The sequence below is a fragment of the Brachypodium distachyon genome, chromosome 2 (genome assembly GCF_000005505.3).
Source record: "Brachypodium distachyon strain Bd21 chromosome 2, Brachypodium_distachyon_v3.0, whole genome shotgun sequence".
Taxonomy (NCBI): domain Eukaryota; kingdom Viridiplantae; phylum Streptophyta; class Magnoliopsida; order Poales; family Poaceae; genus Brachypodium; species Brachypodium distachyon.
In genome coordinates this window covers 8,980,321-9,006,287 of record NC_016132.3, presented here as the reverse complement: position 1 = coordinate 9,006,287, position 25,967 = coordinate 8,980,321, and the positions used below count along the sequence as shown (strand labels likewise).

The following is a 25,967-nucleotide window of genomic DNA, read 5'->3' as shown; positions in this document are numbered from 1 at the left end:
ATGATCAAATAGTCAGGTCACTAGGATAAAAAGTATGGCAATTGAGCAGGAGTAAAAGAACATGGCAAAGTAAGATCAAATAATTTGTTCGCTAGGTGTAAAATAATATGGCAATTAGACATTGGTCAAAACAAAAAGAACGACTACAACAACAACATAGTAACTAGGTAGCACTGTGTAAGATGGCAACTAGTATTTTTCATCAAACTACGTGCATATCCATCCGTGATCCATTTTGTGGACACACGGTTTTGTGCACATGCCCCGTTACCGACAACGATACTCTTATATTGATATAAATTCGCACCGTCACCGACGACACTAAAAATTCCAATGATATAAGACTGGGATAAAAGATCAACGTCGTTCTCATGACCCACGAAATATTATCACATCATATTAGAGATGATACGATGATTATAAATATTTGAAGTGTGTGTGTGCGCCCATCATGAAAATGGCTAATGGGTAGGCGTGCGTTGCGCCCGTAAAAAAATGATTTGCACACAAATAGACGTTAAACATCTCTATGATTAATTGAATAAAAAGAAACAAAACAATTGATGGCATATACAGTGGCCACACTTAGCACCTTTTGGACGTGCATGCCCTAGGTGTATGCATGATTAAATTGCATATTCGTCTTCAATTTTTTTTCTAATAATGACGGTTTCGTATCATATAACTTACACATTAGTTAGAGTAAGTTTTTGTCAAAGCTTTGTATTAACGAAACCAAAAGCGCCAACTTTTGTGAAAACGAGAGAGTAGTCTGGTAGGTGCAACCATTGTTGCTACCATGTCCGATCATTAACCATACTGGTCTAACATGATAGCATGCTCCATGTAGCCTGAAGCTAAAAGGCCGTGTTCGTATGAATCCTACTCTTTAATTCCTATGTGTACATTTAGTACAATAACCATGTCAAAGCCACGGTTGTCCTCCACCAGGACCTAACAGCATGTCATGTGTGATATATAGCATGTCGAAACAAAATTGGATGCTATATTACATAACATGTCTAAGTATCAACACAAGTTACACAACAACTTCAGATATACTTATCCATCTGTAGGAAAACTGGAACACCCACTCGGCCACTCTGATGCAGTTCACTGCCACTTTCATGTAGATGTAACAACAAAACTGGCCAAGTCTTAATACTTTACAGGTGAGCACATGAGGATGCAGATCCTGTTAACCATGGATCATCTCCTGAATCAGATCCCCTCAGGGAGAATGACGCATCACTATGTCTTCTGGAAGAGAAAGGTGGTGATGAATCTTTTTACAAAATCAGTAGACAAGCTTGGGCTCAAATTCAGCAAAATCAACAGATCCAGACTCGATCGGGGGCATGAGGTACGCGGCGATGATCTCAGACACCAGTTGGGCAATAAGAGGAACCCTCTTCAGGTTCTTCACCACGGGCATGTCGGTGGACTCTCCTATGGCAAGGATCTTCGTGTTGATATCTACCATCCTGTCTAGCTTCCTCTTGAATTCAGGGTTCTCGACGTCGGGGACAGCAGGGAAGATCCTTGCTGTTGTCCGGTTGGTCTGCAGAAATATGCACCCATTGGATCATTGATAGTGGCCTTAATTTAAGTTGAAGCTCAAATATTCTCATATGCATATAATTCATATGGGTTATGGTGTGCAATTGTCACTATTGTCATGTTCAGCAGTTGTCCAGAAACTATCTAAAACACTACACAAAGAAGCAACCAAGACGCACAGTTCATGATACAAACAAGGAGTTGAAGTTCGATTTACCTCGATGATGACATGCATGTCAAATTCTTTGGTGTTCAGACCAATTCCTTCGTAGAATGCAGTACGTTGGCAGTCATTCAGGTACATGGTCACATACACCTGCGAATCCGATATACAGTCAGCTGTTAGAAGAGGGGCATGTCAAGGCTCATGCAAGAAAATACATGGATTAGATTGGCATTACCGAGAGGCAGAAGAAGCGTGACCAGAGCTTGGCCTTCCAGTCGTTGAGGAACTGTGGCTGCGCCTTAAGCAGCGCGGAGAAGAAATCCCCATGCCGGTTCTCGTCCTGGCACCAGTTCTCGAAGTACTTGAAGATGGGGTACACCTGATACTCCGGGTTCGCCTTGAGGTGCCTGAAGATGGTGATATACCTCCAGTACCCGATCTTCTCCGACAGGTAGGTGGCGTAGAAGATGAACTTGGGCTTGAAGAAGGTGTACTTCCTAGCCTTTGTCAAGAACCCGAGGTCCAGCGCCAAGTTGAAATCGGATAGCCCCTTGTTCAAGAATCTACATAAGAAAAGCATCATGAGAATTAATTAATACTTAGTCAGTTAGTTGTGTTTCTTGCCATATTGAATTGAGTTGGACTATTTCGCCCAAATTTTAGGAAGCTTAAATTTTTATGAGAAGAATGCATCATTTATCCTTGTTTATTGCGCCAAATGAAATTGTATGACGGGGATAAACTAGAGTGTAGTAATTACATACCCAGCGTGCCGGGCCTCGTCCCTGGACATGAGCGAGAAGATCTCGGCCACCACGGGGTTAGTTTTCTGCAAGAGGAAACATGGTACCGTCACTTGAGCAAACGCCCACACCATGTTCGCTGGAATGCCTACATGCAAAAGCAGAGAAGAACCGGAGGAAGGCGTACGAACCTTGAGCCTGCGGCCGAGCTCCTTGTAGAGGAGGAAGCCGGAGAACTCGGCGGTACAGGAGCGCTCGAGGAACTCGACGAAGATCTGCCGGAGCGGGCCCTGCATCTTGTCGGCGGCCTCCTTGAACTCGGGGTTGCGGATGAAGTGGGTCTGGTTGTAGTCCGTCTTGAACTCCTGCAGCAGCGCGTCGAACTCGTCCTGGTTGAGCTGCTTGTTGATCTCGGCGTTGAAGAGCTGCTCCATCTCGTCGAAGTCCGTGGTGTAGAACCGCGGGGTGAGCAGCGACTCGTTCACCTCCGTCTTGCCCCGCTTCTTGGGCGACCCGGGCTTGGCTGCAGGGGGCGCGGCGGCGGAGGCCCTCACGCGGAAGCGGACGGCGGAGAAGGCCCGGCGCGCGGGGAGCTGGGAGGCCGCCTTCCCCGCGATGCCGTGGTGGTGCACCGTCGGGTTGAGGAGGGAGAGCTCCATGGCGGATGCCATCGGCGCTGGAGCAGAGGTCGAGTGGCACTGGAGGGAGCGAAGAGTCTGGGGAAACGCAGAGGGAAGGGGTATATGCCGAGCGCTGACACGGGTAAGAGATAGGGTGGTGCGATAAGGCGGCGATGAGGTGTAATCTACGGCTTCAAATGGGCGCTCGCCATGTGTAGCGGAGGCCAATCTAAGCACACGCTCGCTTCCATCTGGCCATCTCCTTGTTCTTTGTACTCTTCTCACAAGTCACAAGGTTTCTTTTAACCCAACCGCTAGAAATTGCAGCTGCACTTTTTGTGCCAAGAGAGCGCACGCATGCGCGCGTCGTCCGATCGAGGCGCGCGCTGCATCCAACCGCCCCAGATCATCCCGATCAGGTGTTGGGCAGTCGGAGCCAGAGGCGATGAAGACAGTGGCATGCCGTGCACGTGCAGGTCTCGCACTGGCCGATGACCTCGGTTTGCACTAAATTGTTCGGGAGATAAATGTAAGGATTTTCACTAGAGCAGATTTCATCTTTTAAGGAAGGTCGGCAAACGTGGACGCCTATATATCAGGCACTCCATCCAGGTATACTAGGCGTTCTAGTTTTTCGCGGGTACTAAGAAACTGAGTACACCAGCCTTCTTGCATGCATTTTATACTTAAGGGCACATCCAATTACTTTGCAGCTAGTCTTGCATGCAGCTCTTGGACCAATCATAACTGTTGCAGGTGGAATAGGAAAACATTTAATAGATGAAGAAGAGTGGTCATAGCCTATGCGCCTCATATTAGTGGGCTTCAGGTTTTGAACAAGACGCCCCTAAAAGCTGGACAGAGGGAGTAGCTAAAAGCTCTGTAAATTTATTAGGTAGACATGTTTGGTTTTTAAAGCACTGAATAAATAAAGTCAGTGCTCCCTTAAAAAGAAAATGTTTTATATTTTTTGTTCCACTTTCAGCCTTTCTCTTGATACACCCGCAGACTGACCAAAGGATCTCACGGCTCCGACACCGAAATTAATCCTAACATACTTGGTTTCTCTTCTAGGCTGAAAGACCACGTACATTTTGTGACACGTGAGAAATCCGCTGCATTATAATCGTGATTATTATTTTTCTTGTCTCACCCCTGATGCTTTGAGATTAGTTTTAAGAGAGAATTCCATATTTTGCCACTCAAATTTCGCCCATATGTCCAAATGCCACTCAGAATTTATTTGTTGCAAATTTGCCACTCAAATTTTGCATGGAGTACTAATATGCCACCACCATTAGTTGACCGCTAATTGACCGTTAAATAAGAGATGGAAAATACAATTTTGCCCCTAACTAGTATGTTGATTTTTCCTTTACAACAAAGTACTCATTTAAAGAACTTATAATTCCAAAATTTTAAGAATTCAGTAACACAGGTTATTCGAGGAACAACGTGAGCATGTTCTTCGAGAAGCCACTCACCAGCGCCACCCCTTTCTGTTGCGAATCACGCAGGTTCCAGAATACAATCTCTAGAATGGCGTTGCAGTAACCGGCCTCTGAAAAACTTCTTGGTGACGGCCTCGTAGTCCGTCTCCAATGGCCTCGACGACGCCTGGTCAAACTCCATGTCGCTGAACACAAACACCTTCTTCACCATGCGCTCCGGACCCTTAATTATCAGGGGTAGATTTGGGGTGTGGTTTGGTTCAAATTTATATTCAACCAGATACAGAAAATGTCAATCAAGCAATTCAAGAACTTAGTTTCTAACCTTTTATGTTCCAGGCTACGTTTTGTGTGAGCTGTCTTAGATTGAGAACTTTTTTCTTGCAGTGGATAGTGGAGATTGCAATGTTTTTAGTTGGGTTAATTTAATAAAAAGATTCGCACAAACTACGGTCTACAAGCAGCATGACAGAGATGCTTCACCTTCTCCACTTCACCTAAAGTTGGGATTTATTTACTCAATGATCAATGATGCCACCCATTAGTCATTTTCCCCGAACCGTTACCATCGAACGTAGCACCCCGACTCCTCCTCTCTTCCTCCTGTTCACGTTCCTTCTCACCATGGCAGCACATCTCCCACGAATCTCCCCCACAGCGGCTGGGGGTCCTTCTCCAGCGAGCCCCCTGTCCTCCTCCGGCTAGCCCTCTCTACATCTCCGTCCAGCCGCCGCCGCTTTCCTGGGATTCACCGCCGCCACCGCCCGGATTCGCCGCCGGTGCCGTTTATCCAGGACGCCAAGACCACGATTTGTCACTGCTACCACCGGAATTTGTCTCTGCCACCATCGGGCTTTGCCACCGCCGCTCCTCCGGACTGCACCGCCACTGGATTCGCCGCAGTTTGCTATTTCGGATTAGTTTTCTTGGAGAAAATTTCAGTTCATTAGTGATGAACTGATGACCCGTAGCAAATTGCATCAGTTTTGTTTGAAGGTCAGACGTACGGGTCAGTTTTTCCTAAACTTAAGCTTTCTCGGGATTGTTGTTGGGATTTTTTATCTGAACGTCAGATGGATCTCTTGGTTCAGTCCGTCTGATGGAACTGGAAATTTTGAAATATTCATGTACTAGCTCGCAACCAACTGTGGGGATTGTTAAAAATCAGCGATGAACTCTGATTCTTGCAGGTCTGCCATACAGGAGTACCAAATTTGTATGCTTTCGATTATGTGGTTTGAGCGCAGTGTAATTTGATGGGTCAAAACCTGGCTCTGAAGCCAATCTACTGGCCAAAGAGCAGGCAGGTGAAGTGAAGTTTGGAGGTGAAGTGGATATAAGGTATAGTTTCAGTTGTTCCACAAGTCCGAACAATATAAGAATACAATGAAGAGAGCAGAACACGCACGCGTCCCATGTCTCTCCTAGGGGCGTCAACGGGGCGAAATCCTAGCCGCCGCCACTAGGACCTCCTGCATGCTCCTCTCCATCGCCGCCGCTGCCGCCGGCCTCCTCTGCCGCGGTGGCGGCAGGCCCCACACCACAAAGGGTTCGTGCGGGTTTGCTGTGGTGGCGGCGTTCTCGGGCGGCGGGGCAAGCGAAGGCCGGGGCAGCGGCCCCGGGAGTCTTGGCGGCAGCGTCCCCGGGCGTTGTGCGCTCCGGTAGGCGGAGGCGGCTGCAAGCTCAGGCATCGGCGGGTGCGGGTGGCCGGGCGCGGCGGCGGTTCGGCTGGATCTGGCCAGGTGTGGCTCGTGGCGAGATGTGTGTCGCGGGCGGGGCTCAACGCGGCTGCTGGCGCGAGGGCGTCCAGCGCTGCTGTGTGCGGCGTGGTGCGGGGGTTTGTCGGCGGCGGCGGCCTTGCTGCTTTAGGTGCAGTTGGCGCTTCTCCCTACCCCAGTGCGAGGCTTCGGCACGTAGGCTCTGGCCGACGTGGCTGCGGCAGCGGATGCCGGGACGGCGGTCTCGGGATTTGGCCGGGTCTGTCTAGGCAGTGGATCTGGCGCCTTGGGCGCGGATTTTGCTTGGGCATGCGTTGGCAGGCGATGGAAGTCGAGGTGGCGACCTCGGAAAGGAGTGAAGGCGGTTTGTTGCGCTGGGCGTAGTCGGTATCTGGATGACAGGGCGGCGGCCCTGGGCAGCGTTGGTCCGCAGACTGTTAGAGGCAACGACGAAGGCTGGGCTCTTGAGGCGCCTCACTTCCACCTTTGCAGGGGCGGCCCAAACCCGCTCCTCCCATAGCGGATTTGGTTTCTCTCCCCTTCAACGGGGCGATGGTGTGTGCGGTGTGGTACTCTGTCAATGTTTCTTCCGTGCTCCTTCGGAGCCTGTTGAGGTACTTCAACCCCTCTCTGGTAGGTCGCGCCGGATCTGGCTTGTGTGATGTGATTCCGATGCGACGGGGATGCTTTTTCAGTTGCTTCCGTTGTTGTGTTGGTGTGTAGGTGGTGGTTTGTTTTGTTGGTTCAGACCTTGTGTCAGCCGGTTGGGGTTTCGTCCCCTTTGTATCTGGTTTTCGCCTGGTTTTCTCTAATTAACCGGACAACTCTATTTCTTCTATAATGGATTGCAGGAGCCCCCTGTCTCTTTGGGGTGTCCTAAAAAAACACATAACAATGAGATGATGTTTTTTGTTTATTTAAACTTATTTCAGGATGATACATTACTACACACAATTAATAAAAGGATTCTGACATCAATATGTAAGTATCATGGACGAGCAAAGTATTTGTTTTGTGCTAGAATGCATATGGTTTCTTTCAATTATCTTTTTTTTTTCATGTGTTCCAATGCTAGGTCCATAAGAACCTTTAATTAAATACAAATGAGGAACATAACACCATACGTGCAGACATCATACATGGCACACTTCTATACACACTTTGATTAATACTCATCACTGAATGTCAAATTATGTTGTTATCATTTCTATAAACATGAATTTAGTTTGGAAACTCCTGGTGGTGCCCCATTAATCTTAGTTTACGCATCACACGTATCGCCGGCAATAAACTTCGATATCTTCCCTGGCTACATCTTCATCATTTGTGCTCCTGTTTTTCAAGCCCAGCTTGTAATAAATAGCTTCAGCACGATTTATCTTATCAGCATAGCACTTCACAAGGTCAATGTCTCTGTCAGGATCGAAAAACCTGTAGTCCACGTCAATGGTGGTTGGGCAATCGCGGTCATCCTCAGTTTCATCTGTCCTGTGCGGATGCCCTCCGAAGTGCTCCTCACCATTTGGATGGTCAATTTTTCTTGATCCTCGCACAGGCATAACAATTATCTGCGTTTGTCCACAAAAAGGATTAGAGACAGAATCTGCCACTGAAATACGCCAAGAAAAAAGGAACTTAACATCAATCAAACATCATATTGCAAACAGGACATGGTACTATCAGAATGTACAAAAAAAACTAGGTTGCAATACTCTACATTAAAAATAGACATATGCCAATGCACACCGTGTAGATCCCAAAATCCTTTGGAGTACAATACAAGGCAATCACTGCTGCATATAAATCAGCGTAAACCTATTATTGGTTCTTTTTCTGCAGAACCATTGTTTGTTCTGGCATTAAGCAAGATCCATAAGAAGATTTCATCTACTCTGTCTATTCCAAATTATACTTTGGTCAAGTTTATAGAAAAATGCACCAACATCTACAATATCAAATTAGTTTCAGTGAATTCTCCATAAATATGATTTGATAGTGCATTTATTTGAACTTGTAGATGATAACATAATTTTATGAAAACATGGTCAAAGTTAGAAAAGTTTGACTTGGAACAGAGGAAGTACCAACTACCAACCAACAATGAGTCTTATTTGTGGAACTAATCAAACGGGGAACAGATGCAACAAATAGGGAACTAATAGAAACTTCTTGGTTACCAGGTTTAACTGGTATATGCACAACAAGCAGCCTAACCCAGAATCCGCTAGCTAGTCGAAAAGGAACACCCAATCTACTAATCATACATGAACGTTAATAACAGGATTTGCCCTGCTATTGCATTTGCAAGGCAGACAAGCAAGCAAGCATGATATGTTGCCCCAGGTGGTCAGGTGGCGCTCAACTTTTAGGAATGTATGGTGAAAAAGGGATCTGAGATAAATGAATAAAAAAAACATACCAACATGACTTGGTGATGGTTGTGCGCATCCAAGCAAGCAGCAGAAGGTGATGTCTTCTTCAGAGCAGTTTCTGGTTGCTGGATTATGAGCTTCAGCAAAGAAGCAAACTGGAATCTGGCTTTGGGTTTGTTTACCCTTTGGCCAGGCCATGAAATTGATGTGAACATATCGGTCCATGCCGCAGCAATCCCCAGCCTCCACGATGCTTTGGCCATAGATAGTATGAAGGCGATATCGTGCCCCAGTTTTACGAGCAAACTTGTGCAATGCCGCATCTGCAATGTCAATATACATTTGGTACGCGATCCTCCAGCACCTCCTCCTCTCGGCAATGATTCGGCCGATTCTTATGCTCAGCTCTTGAGAACACGGCTGCTGTGCCAGTGCATCTGGCAGCGGGAGAGGCTGCAGCATGGCGGAGAGGCGCAGGATGTCATGCGAAGAGAGCCTACGCCTGCCAGCAAGCAGCGAGAGCACATCGCGTTCCACAGGTGGCAGCACCGAGGTGACGAAGCTCATGAGGGCGGAAGGTTTTGGGTGCCGCGCAGCCTGCGCAGCCACCTGGAATGGAAAGGATTCCAATCCCGTGCGGCCGAACGGCACAGCACCGAGTGCGCCATGGGAGAGGGCGAGGTGCCAGAGGGCGTCGTCGTGGGAAAGGTCAGGGGATCGGTTGCAGAGATAGGCAACCAAGCCATCGAGAGAGCGGCGGGCAAGGCGGTTTATGGCGTCGGTGGTGACGACGTCAACATCGATGGGGTCGGCGCGGAAGGGGAAGGCGGCGGCGTACCAGACGGAATTGAGGATAATATTGTGGACGGGGTGGAGTGGGCCGTAGCAGTGCCCGCCAACAAGGAGACCGCGCGCGAGGGTGGTCCTGAGCTCGGTAGCGGGCAGCCGGGCGATGGCGTCGATGTAGTAGCCGCGGATGACACCCAGCACGAACGCCCGCACATCGCGAGCATCCCGTGTCCTCCTCGGCAGATCAGGCCTCTCCTCAAGCACCTGCTGCTGCCGATTCGGAATGCGCTGGGAAGCGCGGTCATCGGAGGACTATTGGGGAGACGATGATTCGGATGCCTCCGAATCTACCTTAGCGCGGAGACGGCGGCGGCGGCGGCTACGGTTACGCCGGCTAGCCATGCCCTAGCTCTTTGTATCGCTTTACCGCCGGTAGGGATTGGGACGGGACGGAGTTAGAGCATCCACGCTCGAGCCTTGATTTTCAGTTTGGGGTTGAACCGGTTCTGTGTGGACAGACCCTCAAACCCCTTTCCTATACCAAATTTCTTAAATAATGCAAATTGAAACGAGTACTTTATTTGATAAGTTTTGAATCACGATTAAGAAAAATTAGAACTTTTTTTCGAGCCTCCACAAATGCTCCACCAGATCATCTTGAAGCTGCTGATGAGTACCGCTGTCTCGAATTTCCTGACGCTTGCCGAGAAAATCAGCAAAGGCGGCTGGCACATGATGATCAACATCGGCTAAAGAATCTATCCGTTCATACGGTTCAATACACCGGACATTTCCGGTCGCTCATAATTATCATTTATGCACGATCACATAGGCAGTCATGACCTCCCACATCTGATCATTGGACCAAGTAAGAGCAGGGTACCGGACAATAGCAAATCGAGCCTGCAACACACCAAATGCCCGCTTGATAACCTTCCTACAAGCTTCCTGTTGCGTCGCAAACCGAGATCTTGCTCCTCCTAGTGGTGCGTTTGAGATCATCTTCACGAAAGTTGACCATCTTGGATAGATCGTAAATGCCATCTGCCAAGTTGGTTATACCTTACCAAGTCTTTTCCTTTGGCATACCTACTATGACTCGGCGGAAAGCCCACCGAAGGCCCACTACAATCCGTGAAGCCCAAGCACCTTCGATTGCGGCTCAAGATAAGAAAACCTTCTAGGGTTTGTTTTATGTTGTAACCGATCCGGACTCTGCACCCGAGACCTAGCCACCTATATAAAGGACTAGGAGGGGGAGGTGGGGAGGATAAGCCATCTCATATACACTCGCCAGATTCAATCAGCGCAACATAGCCTTCCAGCGAACTTGTAATCTCATCATCAATACCAACACAGACGAGCAGGAGTAGGGGTATTACCTCCATGAGGGCCCCGAACCTGGGTAAATCGTGCCCCTTCTCCTTGTTAGCGACAAAAATCGCCAACACACACTTCTTCTCTCGAATCACAAGTCCATAACAATTGGCATTGCCGAGAACCAACCTCGACAGTGTACATATGGCCATTGATCTCATAGTTCATCGGAGGAGGAGTGTCTTGAACAAGCTTGGCGAACACATTCAACCATTGTAGCACATTGATGTCATTGTGCGATCCTGCCATACCAAAGAAAACATGCCAAATCCACAGATCCTGATCGGCCACTGCCTCAAGCACCACACTACATGATCCTTTGTGACCTTTATACATGCCTTGGTGTGCAAATGGTCAGTTCTTCCATAACCAATGCATACAGTCGATGCTGCCAAGCATGCCTAGGAATTCTCTTTCTGCGTTCTGTGCAAGATCTGAGTTGTGTCTTCTGCAGTGGGTGTTCTCAAGTAGATATCTCAAAACACTGCCACCATTGCCTTACTGAACCTGTACATGCAATCGATGGGTGTGGACTCGACCATGCGGAGGTAATCGTCTTGTGTATCGGCAGGAATTTCATACCCAAGCAACCGGAGGGATAACGTGCATTTCTGAATTGTTGAGAAACCAAGTGTGCCGACCACGCCTCTCTTCAATTTGAAGTAAACGTCTTACTCCCTGAGGTACTCGGCAATCTTCAAAAAAAGCTTCCGAGACATCCTGAAACGGCGCCGAAAGACCACATCGTTGTGCAATGGATCATCGGCAAAATATTCAGCGTACAACATGCAGTAGCCCTCCATCCTCTGTCTCGCCTTGCTCTTACGGCAGCCCTTCCTCGATCCTCCCATGCCGGCCGTTGTGCATCCTGGGCGACCAGGATAAGAAGGGCAGAGAGGATCACCTGATGCTCCTCTTCGCCATCGGAGGCCGCATCATCGATCGCCCGGCAAAAGTACTGCTAGCAGGGCAGTTGAACTGCCGGCAAAGACTTTTGCCGGCAGCGTTATAGGCGGTAGGCAAGACTGTCGGTAGTAACTCTTTGCCGGCAGTTATGCCGCGCTCTTTAGTGATCTTTGTCGGCAGCAAATGTGCCCCTAGGTTTGGTCCATCGTGTAGTGCGACAGCAGCGACTTCCTCATCAAACAACACGGCGAGCATCTCCTTGTTGTCTGAATCCATGGCCTTGGCAAATCGTCGAACACCTCCTGCGCAAGGTGGCCGCCGGGTGGGCTTGAAGAGAAAATAGAGAAAATCTATTCAGCACACGTGTTCCCGCTTGTCTATTGAATCAATAGTTTCTAGCCGAGTATGCAGAAGAAATGAAATTGATAAAATCCCTTGAATGTATTTACAAATAGGGTCAGAAAAACTATTATACCGAGAGGAATGCTTCAGTTTTGCCACAATATAGTAGCTGAATGTACCATTAATGTCTCTTTCGAATATCACAAGGAAGAGAAGAGAACATTTCCATGGCCCTACTAACCTCATGCTCTGAAATGTAGCAAGTTTGTTTACAATACATGATTGGAGAAATAGTGCATAATCATCCTAGTCATGATAACCAGAGAGATTAAATTGATGATGCCACAGACACCGCGGTAGCTGCAGTATTCTATGCTATTTTGAAAAACAACCCAGTAGGTGTACAATCGCACTTGCTTAGTTGCTGCCACAGACACCCAACCAGTCCCTATGGTTTGTCTTCCAGGTTCAAAGATTAACAGCACGACACCACTCCTAACAACCAACCTCAATGACCCGTGCTCTCCCTCGACAAGTAATTTGCAAAACCCCCGTCTCTATCAGCATAAAAAAAGATATAGTCCGCATCCAAGGGACTTGGAAAATCATTGTCATAGTCGACTTCATCCTCTTGAAATTCACGGCCACCAAGGTATTCATCATAAAAGGGGTGAACAACCTTCTTCCTGTTGCTCTCGCAAGCAAAGCAGCAGCCTAAGAATTTTCAAGAAAGGTCAGTAACTGTTATTTGGTTACAACTTCTCAGGCATGGACTAAAACAAGAAAGACCAAATTGTAAGTCATTTTGGCTTTTTTCATACTCCCTCCGTCCCATATTTAGTGATGAAATATTGTATTTATCTAGACGTTTTTTAGTTATAAATACATCCATATTTGGACAAATTTGAGTTATTTAATATGTGACGGAGGGAGTACATAGATAGATTTTACTATGCATCTAGAAATAGCGTATATCTAAGGTTTGTAGGAAAAACTATACACCTAAAGCTAAAACGATTTACAATTTGAAAAAGAGGGAGTATCATCGAACCATATCTGCACATAGATAAGGATAAAGCGTGTTGCTGATATGAATATGTCAAAGCAATTAAATGAAGGATGATATTAGTCTGATAAACAATCAAGTAGCCATGTGAACTATCAACAAGTTCATAATCAAATCAATTCTACAGGTACACAAAACTGAAGGGCCTAAGGAAGGGAATACTAATATCGTAAGGCAACATTTAGGAGAGCTTGCAATGTGGCATAATTTTAATGAGGACAGGGGAAGTGTATATTGTATTCAAGGGAATTATTTGTAGCTGGAAAATGATGATACTGGAAGCTACTAGTGGAACGAGTCAATCAGTTGACAGCAGAGCATCGAACTCAGCTGCTAATCAAGCCTGAAATATGGAACACACCGGAAAATATGCTAATTGGTGACTGAATACTTGGACCAGAAAAGCTCTCGGTTGTTCGGTGAAGCAAGAAGAAGCACTTCACTGTGAACACTCTGGACAAAGAAAGGATACTGCCATATGTAAAATAGACGCACCTTGGCTAATTGAGATTTCAGCTAAAGAGGACCGGTAATATCAACTTTTGTACCAACAGCAAATGCTCCTTGACAATAAAAACTTGAATAAGAAGTAACTAAAAGAAAATAAATAAAGTTCATGGTGGTAGTTGCCAGCCATGCTTCACACAGATTCAACATTGTGTTTCATTCATGTACACCCAAATCAAAATTGAACTGTTTCACAGAGGAAGGGCATACCAATGTCTGTGACCGGATCAACTGGCGCACATAGGCGGATATCAGTCTCATCACAAGAAAGAATAATTGCCTCAGTGAAGAAGAGCACAGTGGCACCTACTGCCGAACCAGAGCCCTCGTGGTACGCCAGGAAATTGATGTGGTAACAGTTCTCTAGTCCCTCCTCCTTTAGCAGACTAGCACCACACACAGAATGAAGCTTCAGCTGTTCACCAGACCGTTGAGTGTATTGTTGCAGTGCCATGTTGACAACATTAACCACTTGTTTTCCTATGCCCTTAAATTGCTGCTTCTGAGATGCAATGCAGTCAAGGACTGGTGCGCTTAGCATGAGAAGCGACACAGAAGGTTCATGTGGTGATGACGGCACCAGCACTTTGGAGAGGTAGTTGATGTGCCGAGATGCGAGCACATGTTTCATGATCAAGAGCTGAACAATGTTGTGTTGCCCATTGATAGAAGGTAACGCTGATGATGCGAAGTGAGCAAAGGCTGTGGGATCGGGGTGTCGCGCAACCAGGGCGGCCAGATGAAAAGCGGCATGGCCCTGAGACGCGACGACACGCAGGGCGCTTGATTTGCTGACCCCGTTTGCCAGTGCGACGGCAGCGGTGAGGTCAGCGCCAGCGGAGAAGAGCCGCCACAGAGCATCACCGCTGGAGATGGATGGGCACAGGTCGCGGAGGGCGGCCACGAGCCCGTCGAGAGAGCGGTGGCAGATACCGTCGGTGCTGAGCAGTGCGTTGGCCTCATCTTCGTCGTCGCTGCCGGCAACGGGGAAGGCGGCAGCGTACCAGATGGAGTTGACGACGATGTTGTGGACGGGGTGGAGTGGACCGAAGCAGTGGCCACCGACGTGGAGGCCCCGCGCGAGGCCGGTGGTCCTCCTGAACTCGGCGGGGGGCAGCCGCGAGATGGCGTCGAGGTAGAAGCGGTGGATGATGTCCAGCAGCCTCCGCCTCATGGCCCTCTTGTCCGATTGAGTCCAAGACCCATTGTCGTCGTCCTGGTGCAGTTCAAGCCCAGAGAGGGGATTTGTGCTGGCAGGCGGCGCGCTCGGAAGGGGAAGAGGACGAGGATGTCGGGTCCGTGTCGGGCGGCGAGTCTTCGGCAGGCTTCGCCGCTACCTTAGCCCGACGGCCGCAGTGTCGTCTACGCCGGCCAGCCATACGAACGGAGAGGCGGAAGATGCAATTGGGATTTCGATTTGGCTTTCGTTTTGATCGATCTGGCACCACCCGCACCGGGGAGAGGCAGTGGGGGCTATTTGGGGCATGTGTTGGAACGCTGGAAAATATCTGTTTTTATGTTTTTATAAAAGTTAAATTAATTCATGTGATATTTCTTCATGATATCCGATCCATATTACTCGTCGAAATATTACATGTATCTATGCATTTTTTAAACATAGATACATTCATATTTAGACAAATTTTGAGACAAGTAATTTGAGTCAGAGGGGGAGTATAAATTTTCTGCTTCCAAACCGTTCTTAATGAGAATGAGCAGCTGCTGATCCTTAGAGGTATTAAATGTGTTGCTTATTTGGACTATCAGTTTCAAAATCAAAATACTTGATAAATTGTGAATGCTCCTTTAAATTCGCTCAAAGCATTGCATTCCCTATAGTCAAATCCACAAATCAAGATCCATGACACCTATGCTTTGTCCACGTGTCAATCTCACAGTTTTAACAATTGACATGATTATTATAAAATACCTCTCTTCAACCTAAATTTGGCTTGGCTATAAGCCAAAACCCAACACTTTAGACTAAAATTTGATCTGGCTGGTGTGGCTTGTCGCTTGGCGATGTTCTAGGCCTAGCTTGTTTAGGTTACTTCTGGTTGTCAAGATTTTTTTGGCTTTACTCTAATATAAGCCACCTTGTACTGTTTTTATGTCCGTTTTTCCTTATAGACGGGGTCACGGTCATCGGTCTTTATTTCTTAATAGAATTTTAGCGGCTCTCCTGCTAACTTTCAGAAAAAAGAAACCGGACAATAGAGGAGCCAACGATTCTTTTTTTTTAGAATCATCTGTAATTTTATTTAAATGTGACATCCATTAGAAGTACAATGCTTTGCATAAAAATCAAATAAAGTACAAAGAAACTTCTGTAACTAAAAATTACATTGAAGTATTTCAAAGAAATCTTCTCCATGGTATTAAGCTTCGCAACACGAAGTACGGCCAATGCTTCGGTAAATATATTGCAATCAAACTGGAGCAACGACACTGTCACTCGAACACCTGCACCAACTTGAATACCTCTGAAGAATTGAAAACCATGACCGTTGAACGTATTTGCGCCGGTGATGATTCCCTAAAAGTACAGATCGTTGAACCACAAAATCTTTATCGGCACACCAAAGAAGGACTCTAAAGCTAAAAAAATAATGCCAATAAAAACACTAGCACACGCTAACAAAAAATAATGCCAATAAAAACACGGGTCAACCGGTCTGTCGTACAGCGTTGGTTTTGTACCCGGTAAGGACTAGTTCGGTTATGCCCATCCCCACCGGGATTGACATGGATCGCTGTCATTTTAGTGCATTTTTTTCATGATCCCTCTCAATCCTGCGGGGAATGTTGCAACCGAACTTGCCCTAGTGGGCCACGTTTGCTTCTTTTTCCACCGCGTATATCCATTACCAGGTGGAAATTCCGCCATGGCCTACATCTGCCAATCGATCACGCACGCCAGATCCGCCGCCGCGACCCATCATACCCCCAGGTGAAAAAACGCCATGTCCCCCAGCCACCGCGATCCTTCCCTGCCGCCGGCGTCTCCGATCAAGAAAGAGCTATCGCACCTGACGCTACCCGTCGCCCGCCCACAGCCCTCCGCCGCCGTCGCATCGCCCGTCTCCACACTTCGCCAGCCCGCGGCCGCCGTCGCGCTCCACTCGTCTCCGCCGTGGCCCGTAGTTCCGCCCGTCAACCGCCCACCGTCGCGCTTCGCCCGGCCGTCGCTCCACCCGCCAACCGCCCGCCTTCGCCCGCCGGCGGTGGCGGAGAGCCCGATCCGGCCGGAGGAGTCACCTCAATGACGGGTGTGCGGGGCCGCCGGCCGCCAAACTCTCTGCAATCACCCATCGGATCTACAAGATGACAGGTAAGATGAATAGATTTATTGTGTTCATTGGTTTCTGATGGAGATGGTTAGCTGTGTCCAAGAAACCAAATTATTAAGAAGCAAATTTGCCATAATTTGGTTAATTCATACGAGTAAAACTTATTGATTTGCTGTATATTTTTCTCATAGATATGATATGGTTGCTTCTGGAGCTTCGGATGTTTTTTTTTTCTGTCAGGCACAAAGGAGCAATAGCTTATTTCTTGCGTACAGGATTTGTTGCTCCATTTAGGGACTCCATCCCCATAGTAACTAGCTGAACCTATATTTATTCCTATTTGTTCTAGCATTGTCTTATTGATGCAAGTTTAAGCGTGTTTTTGTATCTCCATTTAAGGACTATAGCTTTAGATTTGATGCTGCTACACTAAATTAATGTTCATCTTTGGAGGATCTGGAAACTACTCCCTCTGTTCCCTTTTATAAGACGTTTTGGCAAATGACTTGCCAAAAGGGCTTATAAAAAGAAACAGAGGGATATAGTGGTGTTGCTGCTCACAATTCTCTAGTCTCCATTGATGAACTAAAACATTCATGTATCCTGGAACTTGTTTGAATGAAATATTTATTAAGCATTTCCAGATCTTCTCAAGATATCGAAAACATGCATCTTATGTAGGATGGAAATGCCTATTTCTATTTATTTTCCTTACATTGTTCTGATACCTAAGCTTTTTATTTGCTTAGATTTATTATGTCCATTTTTCTTCCTAGACTTGTGCAAGTGTGGCGAATTCCTCTTTCTTGAGTGCACGCCGGGAAGGGAGGAAGAAAGACACGGTGGAGATAGTGAATCTAGCGTTCTCTGCACACAGAAACAACATGTCGCTCCCTGTTCTTGCTGTTCCTGCATCCATTTTCTTCTTCCTGACATTGCTGCTGCCATGTGAAGTTCCATCATGTTGTTCGCACCTTTTATTTTCTTACGTGCTTTCATCTACAAGGTAATGACTTCTCCATTGCTCTCGGTTAGGAAAGGCTCCGGCTCATATTTGCTAAACATTTTGGTACCATCTTTGGGCTCTGATTCTGTTTTTCATTGGTACTAGATTACTGTTATGATGGTGTTGCTTCATGTCATAGCTCGGCAAGGAGAGGGAGAGCAAAATGAGAACTGGGCGGAGCCATGAATCCACCGTGGCGAGAAGATGTTGCTCATGATGCTAGGGTTGCAGTGACGACAAGAGGCTCGCCATTCCATTACTTTTCTTTGAAAAGAAATCTATAATGTTACTAATGACTGTAATGCTTCTGATCCGGAAACAAGGAGCTCAAAGTCAGCATGTCGCCTATTCATATCTACCCATCCTTTAGTTGAAGGTGAAACTGGGCATTTGTCTATCGCATATTTCTCGGTGGTGGTTACCTAACCCATGTCACAAAGCAATTTTTTCGTTGCTAAGACTCGCTTTTCCTTTAATTGTTGCATGCAGTTAGTTAGATCGTCACCTCTTCCCAGATGGATTGCAAATGGCGACGACCCTTGCGGTGAGTTTGCAGGGTGTTCTGTGTATCCGCTCAAATATATATCCTCATTTATATAAATAAATATTTCAGGATATGGGACCGCCAATTAGAATCATCAATTGATTCATATACGATAATATTCTTTATAAGCCTTACAAGGCGGGTAAACTTGATGAAGTTTCAATATCTAAATTCATTTCTTATGATATTATAACCTATAAACCTGATGTCTATACAGATGATATACTCCTGTTATTTTTAGATACATATTTAAGTATGAATTTCCCAGTGAAAGGAAGTAAGAAATTATTAAAAGAATGGGGGAAAAGGAACAAAGATATAGTTTTAAGATACAGAATGTATGTAGAAACAGTTTATTCACGAAACTCTTTTGTAGGTTTTAAGCCAATTATTCTTTATGGTTCCTTTCTCTTGTAGAGCTTTTATATTTTGTGCTTTTTATCAACTCATTGTTTATAGAAATTTTGTTGCTGTAATAACTATGGGAGGACAACTTTGCAGCCAAGAAACTTACCTGAACAACCACAATGTAAGGCCTTTTTCGTCAATATTTTTTTCTCTCACTCTTGGGCTCTTGGCTGATAGTTCTATCATATCAGAATGTTCCATGGGTGAATTATTAATTTCTAGGAGTTCATGTATATATTGGCATCATATCCTCATCAAGCTTTATGAGTATCTATTTCTATTTTTGTTTTAGAAATATTAACAATAACAAATCAGCAGAACTATACTAGATGATCTGCCTGTTACACCGCAGAATTTTTTTTTGGCGGGGAAGTTACACCGTGGAATCTGTATGTGTTCTTGCTTTGTACAGTTCTTTTGGTTATTTGTGATAAAAATATAAACATTTTTGTGCCTTGCTGTGTAGTTTTCTCTATGATAACCAACTCACTGTGGTATCAATATCAAATCCTCGAAGTTTAACAATCATGTAATTTCTTGTTTCCCTACTAAGAAAATGACTCATGTTGTACCTGCTCCCTCTATAAGGAGCATAAATATAGTGTATCATTCAAAATCTGCATTCTGCCGTTTTCTGTTGTGAGTTCACTTAATGATAACCATTTCAATGGACAGACTTCCAGATGCTTTTGATTTGCTTCTGATGATGATTTAAGTGTGTCCTTGGATGATATGCACTAGTTTTATGAATATTCCATGGCAATGATACACTATATATATGCTCCTTATAGATGTTATTTTCCCTAAAGAACGGGTCTTCAGCGGCTAGAAGGAACCATTGGATGGTAGCAATGATGATATAGAATAACTGGATGGTTATCCCATAACCCTACCAAAGACATGTGAGAAAGTGGTTCCCAACATTGAAGAAAGCTAATGGAACTGCCAATTTGGTAATGACAACAGGACCATCAGAAAGCTTTGATTCTGATGGAGAGCTCATTACTCTTTCCAACGAGCGACCTCCAGAAGCATGGATATTGGCTTCGGTAGTTTGTTTTATGTGACACTTATCAAAGATGGCCGTGGTTATGTCAATAAGGCAGACGGGTGGCATGTATGCCGTACCTCTCGTGTGCAGGTCATGAAGGGCGATAAGTGACCGTTGAAGAACCTGATGGAGAGCGGGTCATAGCAGCCTTGCGTGGCATGTATGCCATACCTCTCGTTGTTTTCCCCGTACAATGATGTTGCGTTGCAACCTCCTCGCTAAGTCGGTGCCCTCCACCCAGATAGCGGCCACCTCCGAAGCAATCGGAGTGTCTTATGTTCGTTGATCCAGCTTCTTGTCGATGTTTAGGTTGATGCGGTACTCCGCGAGGTTGCCCACACAAGTTCCTAGACTCTTAAACGTCTCGGAGTAGGGGTTTCCTCTCATGATGTTGGCCACCTTCTTGTCCACATCTTGGTCCAGTCTCTTGGTAGCTTCTGCGCGATGGCTTAGACTGGGGTCGTCATCATAGAAGGAGAGTTGTAGATGTTTTGGCTTAGACCCAGGTTCGAAAGAATGCACATTATGGTACACTGTTCCGTGAGCCCGAAATGTGTACACCCCAGAACTCATGTTTGTATAGTTATTGTCAAGGCTGACGCCGAGGATCGTGAAGGAGAAGTGATCGTTGAAGAACCTAATGCTGTTCCGAAAATGGCGTGAGTCCGCATCAGCGCTAGACTAGAGCCTCATAAGCTCTGGGTCAGGATCTGGCACCGTGTTGTCGAGCTCTATCTTTCCTCCCCGACAACAGAAACCGTCGGTCTCGTACTCAAACTTCTTGGTTTTACAGTGGCTGCAGTCGTCGACTTGCTTCAGGCTATGGGTTCTGTCGGTGATGTTGGAATAGACAAAATCGAATGGGTCGATGACATCGCTCACGGGAGAATCCCCAGTTGGCTAGTCGATGTCCATGTCTTCGATATTAGAACCTGCAGGTGTGGAGATAGAGATCAATTTTATATGACCATTTGACACATTTTATAGCATCGGTAACAGCAAGGATAGGGCGTACATTCAGCAGCAAAAATATAGTACTCATCATTCATCAACTCATCGGAAGAGGCATCCTGGCAGGCGTACTTGTCACATGTAACATGCAAAAATATAGGACAAGACCTTCCTGAAGCGTCTCATGGAAGCCGAGGAAGGAACACCCTTCTTCGGTGTTACATGTGACAAGGACGCCTATCAGGATGCCTCTTCCGATGAGTTGATGGATGATGAGTATTATATTTTTGCTGGTGAATGTACGCCCTATCCTTGCTGTTCTTGAGGCTATAAAATGTGTCAAATGGTCATATAAAATTGATCTCTATCTCCACACCTGCAGGTTCTAATATCGAAGACATGGACATCGACTGGCGAGCTGGGGATTCTCCCGTGAGCGATGTCATCGACCCATTCGATTTTGTCTACTCCAACGTTCCCGACAGAACTCATAGCCTGAAGCAAGTCGACGATTGCAGACACTGTAAGGCCAAGAAGTTTGAGTACGAGACCGACGGTTTCTGCTGTCGGGGACAAAAGATAGAGCTCGTCAATGCGGTGCTAGATCCTGACCCGGAGCTTATGAGGCTTTGGTCTAGCGCTGATGCGGACTCACGCCATTTTCGGAACAGCATTAGGTTCTTCAACAGTCACTTCTCCTTCACGACCCTCGGCGTCAGCCTTGACAACAACTATACAAACATGAGTTCTGGGGTGTACATGTTTCAGGCTCATGGAACAATGTACCATAATGTGCTTTCTTTTGGGCCTGGGTCGAAGCCAGAACATCTACAGCTCTACTTCTATGACGACGACCCTAGTCTAAGCCATCGCGCAGAAGCTACCAAGATGTGGTCAAGAAGGTGGCCAACATCATGAGATGAAACCCCTACTCCGAGACGTTTAGGAGTCAAGGAGCTTGTGCGGGCAACCTCGCGGAGTACCGCATCGACCTAAACACCGACAAGAAGCTGGATCAACGAACATACAACACTCAGATTGCTTCGGAGGTGTCCGCTATCTGGGTGCAAGGCACGGACTTAGCGAGGAGGTTCCAACCGACGGGCTCGTGTGTGCCATCGCACGGTAGCCCGTCGTGTAATATTTTGATTTTTGGGGGAGTGCGAGCGATGTGTTAGGTTCTGCATATTGCCCAAGAAGGAATTCACTAGATCCCTGAACTACAAGCAGCCCAACCTCTTTCGTCCCAATCACTCAAATGTCAAAATCTACAAAAAAGAAGTATAATAAACACGAGGGCAACCAGTCATCAATGGTGAAGGAGATTATTTTGCTGTCATGCATGGTTGCTCTCTGTTAGTGCCTGGTCCAGGATTGATGACTCTCCTTGGATCTTCTAGTAATGATGAAGTGCCAGTATCAAGGTAGAAAGAGGCATGTCAGAGAGAGGTTTGGAAATAATGGGGTTTATTGTGATTCATTCGGCAGCCAGCTGAGAAATAAATTGTATCCTTTATTGATCTATCAAATACATTGTTTGTTGACACAATTGTTACAAAGTTATTAACTAGATGTAATAAAAAAATGTCAGATGATTAAGATGGTCACATAGTGAGTCCCTTTATGATACGTCACCCTTTGCTTTGTATCATGGCTTCAGTTTTGCAGTGCATAGTCTATGTTTCTTATGTGCATCATATTGTAACTGTTTATATGTTCACTTGTCAAGTAGAACCCCATTAGGCTGTCTCTTTCATGCATTTCCTTGCACGTCTTGTTATATTCAGTAAGTACATTGCTACTACTTGACTAGTACTTTACTCTGTCTCATTAATGAAGCACTTTCTATAGCATTTGCAAGTCCATTTACTCTTTTATGGGCTGTACCACGCTTGCGCTCCAAGCTAGCTCACCGTATGGTTGTTTCTGTTGTGTCCTCGATTTGACAATCTGCTTATGCTCTAAGCTAGCTTACTAAGATGTACATAGTGAGTTGTCTGTCTTAACCAAAAAATTCTTGGATATGTTAGCTGCATAATAGTTGAAGCTTGCCAGATTGGCAGGGATGATTTAAGGCTGAAGCTAATGAAGAAAGCTGTGTCACATCTGCGTCAACCCAGAGCTATACCAACTGGTAATCAGTTTCTTTATTGATTAAATACTAATAAAATGCTTGGATCTAAGGATAATATTTGCACCCATTGCTGCATCAAGAAGACTGCAAGCAATTGCAATCATCTCATATTTGAAGGTTCACAAGCGCTTGCAAAGATAAGCTGGTGCAAAAGCTTATAAGGGATGCGTTTGATCCTGAAACCTGGTAATTTCAAGGTTTTTCATTTTTCTGAATGTTGTCTAGTGATGAAGTTGTTAGTCTAGGCCCTATAAATTTGTTGCATGTATTTCTGCGAGAACTGAGAGGTCAATAGTCTTAAATGTTAGGCAATATCTATTTTCATCTTCTCGATTAATTGGTTATAACTTATAAGAACGTTAAGTATCCATTCAGGTAGACCTACGTAGGTTAACTTAATTGTACTAGCATATCTAATTTTCTGGAAAAGTAATTCCTTCATCTTTGTGACTGCACAGTTTAGCAAGCTATATCTGACAGTTTACTTTTGCTAAACATATTGTTAAGCAAAGTTCTCCTGCACTCCTGAGCATTTATGTGTGGTTCAAGTAAAAAAAATACTCAAAGCTATAACGGGTTGTATTAGTAAGCTGGCAAGAAGAAGAACATGGTTTTAAGGCAATGCTTATTTGCAGAATCTAATTTCTCTGCGCGCGCAAACTTGTCTTATGGAGTGCTCACTTCCCACTCCGTCCGATCTAATCTAACACATGATACAAAACACCAAATGCCTCTCTTCAGTCCTCGGTACTCCTCACCAAGTGCCCTGGCGGCTGGGAGCACTTCCCCTACATCTTTTAAGCGTGCTTGTTTTCAGTCCATCTGGGTTCTGTTTTCGTGCAGTTATGTGCATGATGTATGAAGAAGGGAGCCAGTGGTTTTCCACTCCATTACATTCTGTAACCACATGTGCCAGTTCAGTTTTATTCAGATCGAACTTCTATTTAAGACGATCTCGAGTGCTTAGAGGCTTAATTAGAAAGAATTGGGCTTTGAAGGCTTGAGATAAATCTCTACCCGCATTGTAGGTCTTCCTTTCAATTAAGGGATAAATAGATTGTGTTTCTTATGCTAAAATTTGTTTTCCTTTCAATTAAGGGATAAATAGATTGTGTTTCTTGCTAAAATTTGTTTTCCTTTCAACTAGAATCAATGATATATACAAAGCAGATTTTTTTTCCATAGCTGCTCTTTATTTGAGGGTATTTTGGCAAACTACTTGTATTAGAAAAATAAACCAATATATGTACAATGTCTAGCCATCTCATGGTTCTTGTATCAGTCTATGAACCAATGATATATGCATCCTCCCAATCTTCGTTTCATTCATTGCCATTTTTGCGAGAAAGTTCCATTCTATACTTGCTTATGGCATGGCAGGTTTTAGTCATTATTACTTTGGTGCTGTCTTTGTAACTATTCAGAAAAAAACGGCTGCATTTGATGGTTCAGTAAAACAAATCAAAATTGAGCAATGGTATGCTTGAGTGCTATATACTGTTCTTGTATGTTGTGCTTTAATTTTCTAGCAATTAACATCAATTTTTATGAACATTCTTCCTAGTAGGGAAGTAATTATGTATGTGTCTAGAACTATTGGAAATAACTTGTAAAAGTCTAGAACCATTGGAAATTACTTATCTCCTTGAAAAATCTGGAGTATTTTCTTTTCATAGCTGTGAACATGCATAACATAACTTATTTAGGGACGCTTCATGGCTTGTTGATTTGTTATTTAGACTGAAGTTGTTTTTGACCTCTAGAACTAACAATCTTGATACTACTGTTTATGGGCTGGTTTTCATCACATCTCTCGGTGGCTTGTTTGTTCCTTTGGATGCATATATGTTTCATATGAGGTGTAATTTTTGTGATGTGTAGAAGTTAGTTTTTTGCTAACATGTCTGAAACTTTGTTGATGATCTGTGTATATGTAGTCCTTAGTTCAATTTTTATGTACCGCTTCTTGCTCACAGGGATGTGATTTTCCACAGTTTCAAGGTGTGAGTTTTCCCGTACATATTATTACTGACGCACCTATATTATCTGATGAATGAGCTCGGGGAAGAATGACGCGGTAGTGTCCCCTGGGTGCGAAGTTCTGAGGACTGCTAGAAGTTGATGCATGGGTGAATAAATTGCAAATGAGGGTCAATAATATGTTCTTTTTCCCTCTTTGAAAGATGTAACTTTGTATGCTAAATCGCATCTAATATATGTTGAATTACTCTGGACAAAAAAAAAATACTTCCATCAATTTAACTGCTAGAGTTGCATATGCCATCAACACTCGTGCTCTTTAATTTTGAATTACATTAGACGCACTTTGGATGTAACTACGAACTGTAATGGATATGCCTATAAAGTATCTACATTTTGCACGCACAATTTCGTAATTCCGCTGCTCTATTGGTGGGAAGTAACTTATCATCATTGGTTGTAAATTCAAATTATATTAGATGTAATATATTAAATATGTTGGATGTAACTAGGATTACGTGGTTCATCAAGGAAATGTATATCCAACCTGTTAGCATGTTCTCGTGTTGTAAAATGAGCACTTGAACCTTCCGTCTTCCCTTCTCGGTGGGACACTTCGTCTCCTCTTAAGCTAATTACAACCTTTCTCCATGTTGAATATTTGGTTTTTTGGCTTTCTAGAAGAAAATATATACTTGGTGGGGAAGTAATTAAGTGTGTAAAAGTAATCATATGCAAATTTGTTCATTAACTGCCATGGTTCTCAATTTCTTCCTCCTTTTTGCAGACATGGATCTCAATGTGCCGCTTGAAGGTTTTCAGCATTAAGTCATAATTGTATTAGCCCTTTGAAATTCCCAAAAGTATAATAAAGTAGAAGTGAAATTATGTGCATTTTTTGAAGTGGTTGAAATTCAGGTCTAGAGCAGGGTTAAATACTTAACGATTTTTGGTTCAACAAGCAAGGAATGACGACTTTTGTTCTA

General features: G+C 44.9%; 3 protein-coding genes and 2 long non-coding RNA genes across 16 annotated transcripts; 2 read left to right on the top strand and 3 right to left on the bottom strand.

The window, feature by feature from the left end:
• Positions 1-979: 979 nt before the first annotated feature.
• LOC100828682 (magnesium-protoporphyrin IX monomethyl ester [oxidative] cyclase, chloroplastic) lies at positions 980-3,195 on the bottom strand. The gene is made up of 5 exons (XM_003567228.4): positions 2,661-3,195; positions 2,491-2,555; positions 1,962-2,289; positions 1,778-1,876; positions 980-1,561 (listed from the first exon to the last, which is right to left on the bottom strand). The coding sequence occupies exons 1-5, from the start codon at positions 3,138-3,140 to the stop codon at positions 1,298-1,300; spliced, it is 1,236 nt and encodes a 411-aa protein (XP_003567276.1). The 5' UTR covers positions 3,141-3,195; the 3' UTR covers positions 980-1,297.
• Positions 3,196-3,383: 188 nt separating this feature from the next.
• Positions 3,384-7,099, top strand: LOC112270640. Its single transcript, XR_002962967.1, has 2 exons — positions 3,384-5,549; positions 5,731-7,099. It is a non-coding gene; the product is annotated as an uncharacterized LOC112270640 (long non-coding RNA).
• A 252-nt stretch (positions 7,100-7,351) lies between these two features.
• On the bottom strand, positions 7,352-9,259 carry LOC100840714. The gene is made up of 2 exons (XM_014898791.2): positions 8,678-9,259; positions 7,352-7,826 (listed from the first exon to the last, which is right to left on the bottom strand). Exons 1-2 carry the CDS (start codon positions 9,195-9,197, stop codon positions 7,789-7,791), a joined length of 558 nt encoding a protein of 185 aa, XP_014754277.1. The 5' UTR covers positions 9,198-9,259; the 3' UTR covers positions 7,352-7,788.
• Positions 9,260-12,189: 2,930 nt separating this feature from the next.
• LOC104582550 lies at positions 12,190-15,082 on the bottom strand. Of its 2 annotated transcripts, XM_010232486.3 has the most exons (3): positions 13,828-15,082; positions 13,606-13,673; positions 12,190-12,758 (listed from the first exon to the last, which is right to left on the bottom strand). In XM_010232486.3, the coding sequence occupies exons 1-2, from the start codon at positions 14,789-14,791 to the stop codon at positions 13,627-13,629; spliced, it is 1,011 nt and encodes a 336-aa protein (XP_010230788.1). In that variant the 5' UTR covers positions 14,792-15,082; the 3' UTR covers positions 12,190-12,758; positions 13,606-13,626. The 2 variants fall into 2 exon arrangements, with proteins under 2 accessions (XP_010230788.1, XP_010230787.1); XM_010232485.3 differs by lacking the exon at positions 13,606-13,673.
• A 1,412-nt stretch (positions 15,083-16,494) lies between these two features.
• On the top strand, positions 16,495-25,389 carry LOC104582549. 11 transcript variants are annotated; one of them, XR_002963578.1, is made up of 5 exons: positions 16,497-16,948; positions 17,148-17,217; positions 17,684-17,913; positions 18,019-18,289; positions 18,403-25,389. It is a non-coding gene; the product is annotated as an uncharacterized LOC104582549 (long non-coding RNA). The 11 variants fall into 11 exon arrangements; XR_002963579.1 differs by lacking the exon at positions 16,497-16,948 and having other exon boundaries at positions 16,955-17,913; positions 18,403-22,373; positions 22,898-23,001; positions 23,085-25,389; XR_002963577.1 differs by having other exon boundaries at positions 16,495-16,948; positions 17,148-17,913.
• The last annotated feature ends 578 nt before the right edge of the window (positions 25,390-25,967 follow it).

Excerpts from the sequence above, each read along its gene's own strand:
- LOC100840714 (XM_014898791.2), bottom strand. The coding sequence starts at position 9,197 with ATGAGCTTCGTCACCTCGGTGCTGCCACCTGTGGAACGCGATGTGCTC. Across the intron at positions 7,827-8,677 it reads ACCATCACCAAGTCATGTTG|ATAATTGTTATGCCTGTGCG; the intron begins GTATGTTTTTTT and ends GGACAAACGCAG.
- LOC100828682 (XM_003567228.4), bottom strand. The coding sequence starts at position 3,140 with ATGGCATCCGCCATGGAGCTCTCCCTCCTCAACCCGACGGTGCACCAC. Across the intron at positions 2,556-2,660 it reads AGCTCGGCCGCAGGCTCAAG|AAAACTAACCCCGTGGTGGC; the intron begins GTTCGTACGCCT and ends TTCCTCTTGCAG. Across the intron at positions 2,290-2,490 it reads GACGAGGCCCGGCACGCTGG|ATTCTTGAACAAGGGGCTAT; the intron begins GTATGTAATTAC and ends TTTCTTATGTAG.
- LOC104582550 (XM_010232485.3), bottom strand. The coding sequence starts at position 14,791 with ATGAGGCGGAGGCTGCTGGACATCATCCACCGCTTCTACCTCGACGCC. Across the intron at positions 12,759-13,827 it reads TGATCCGGTCACAGACATTG|GCTGCTGCTTTGCTTGCGAG; the intron begins GTATGCCCTTCC and ends GAAAATTCTTAG.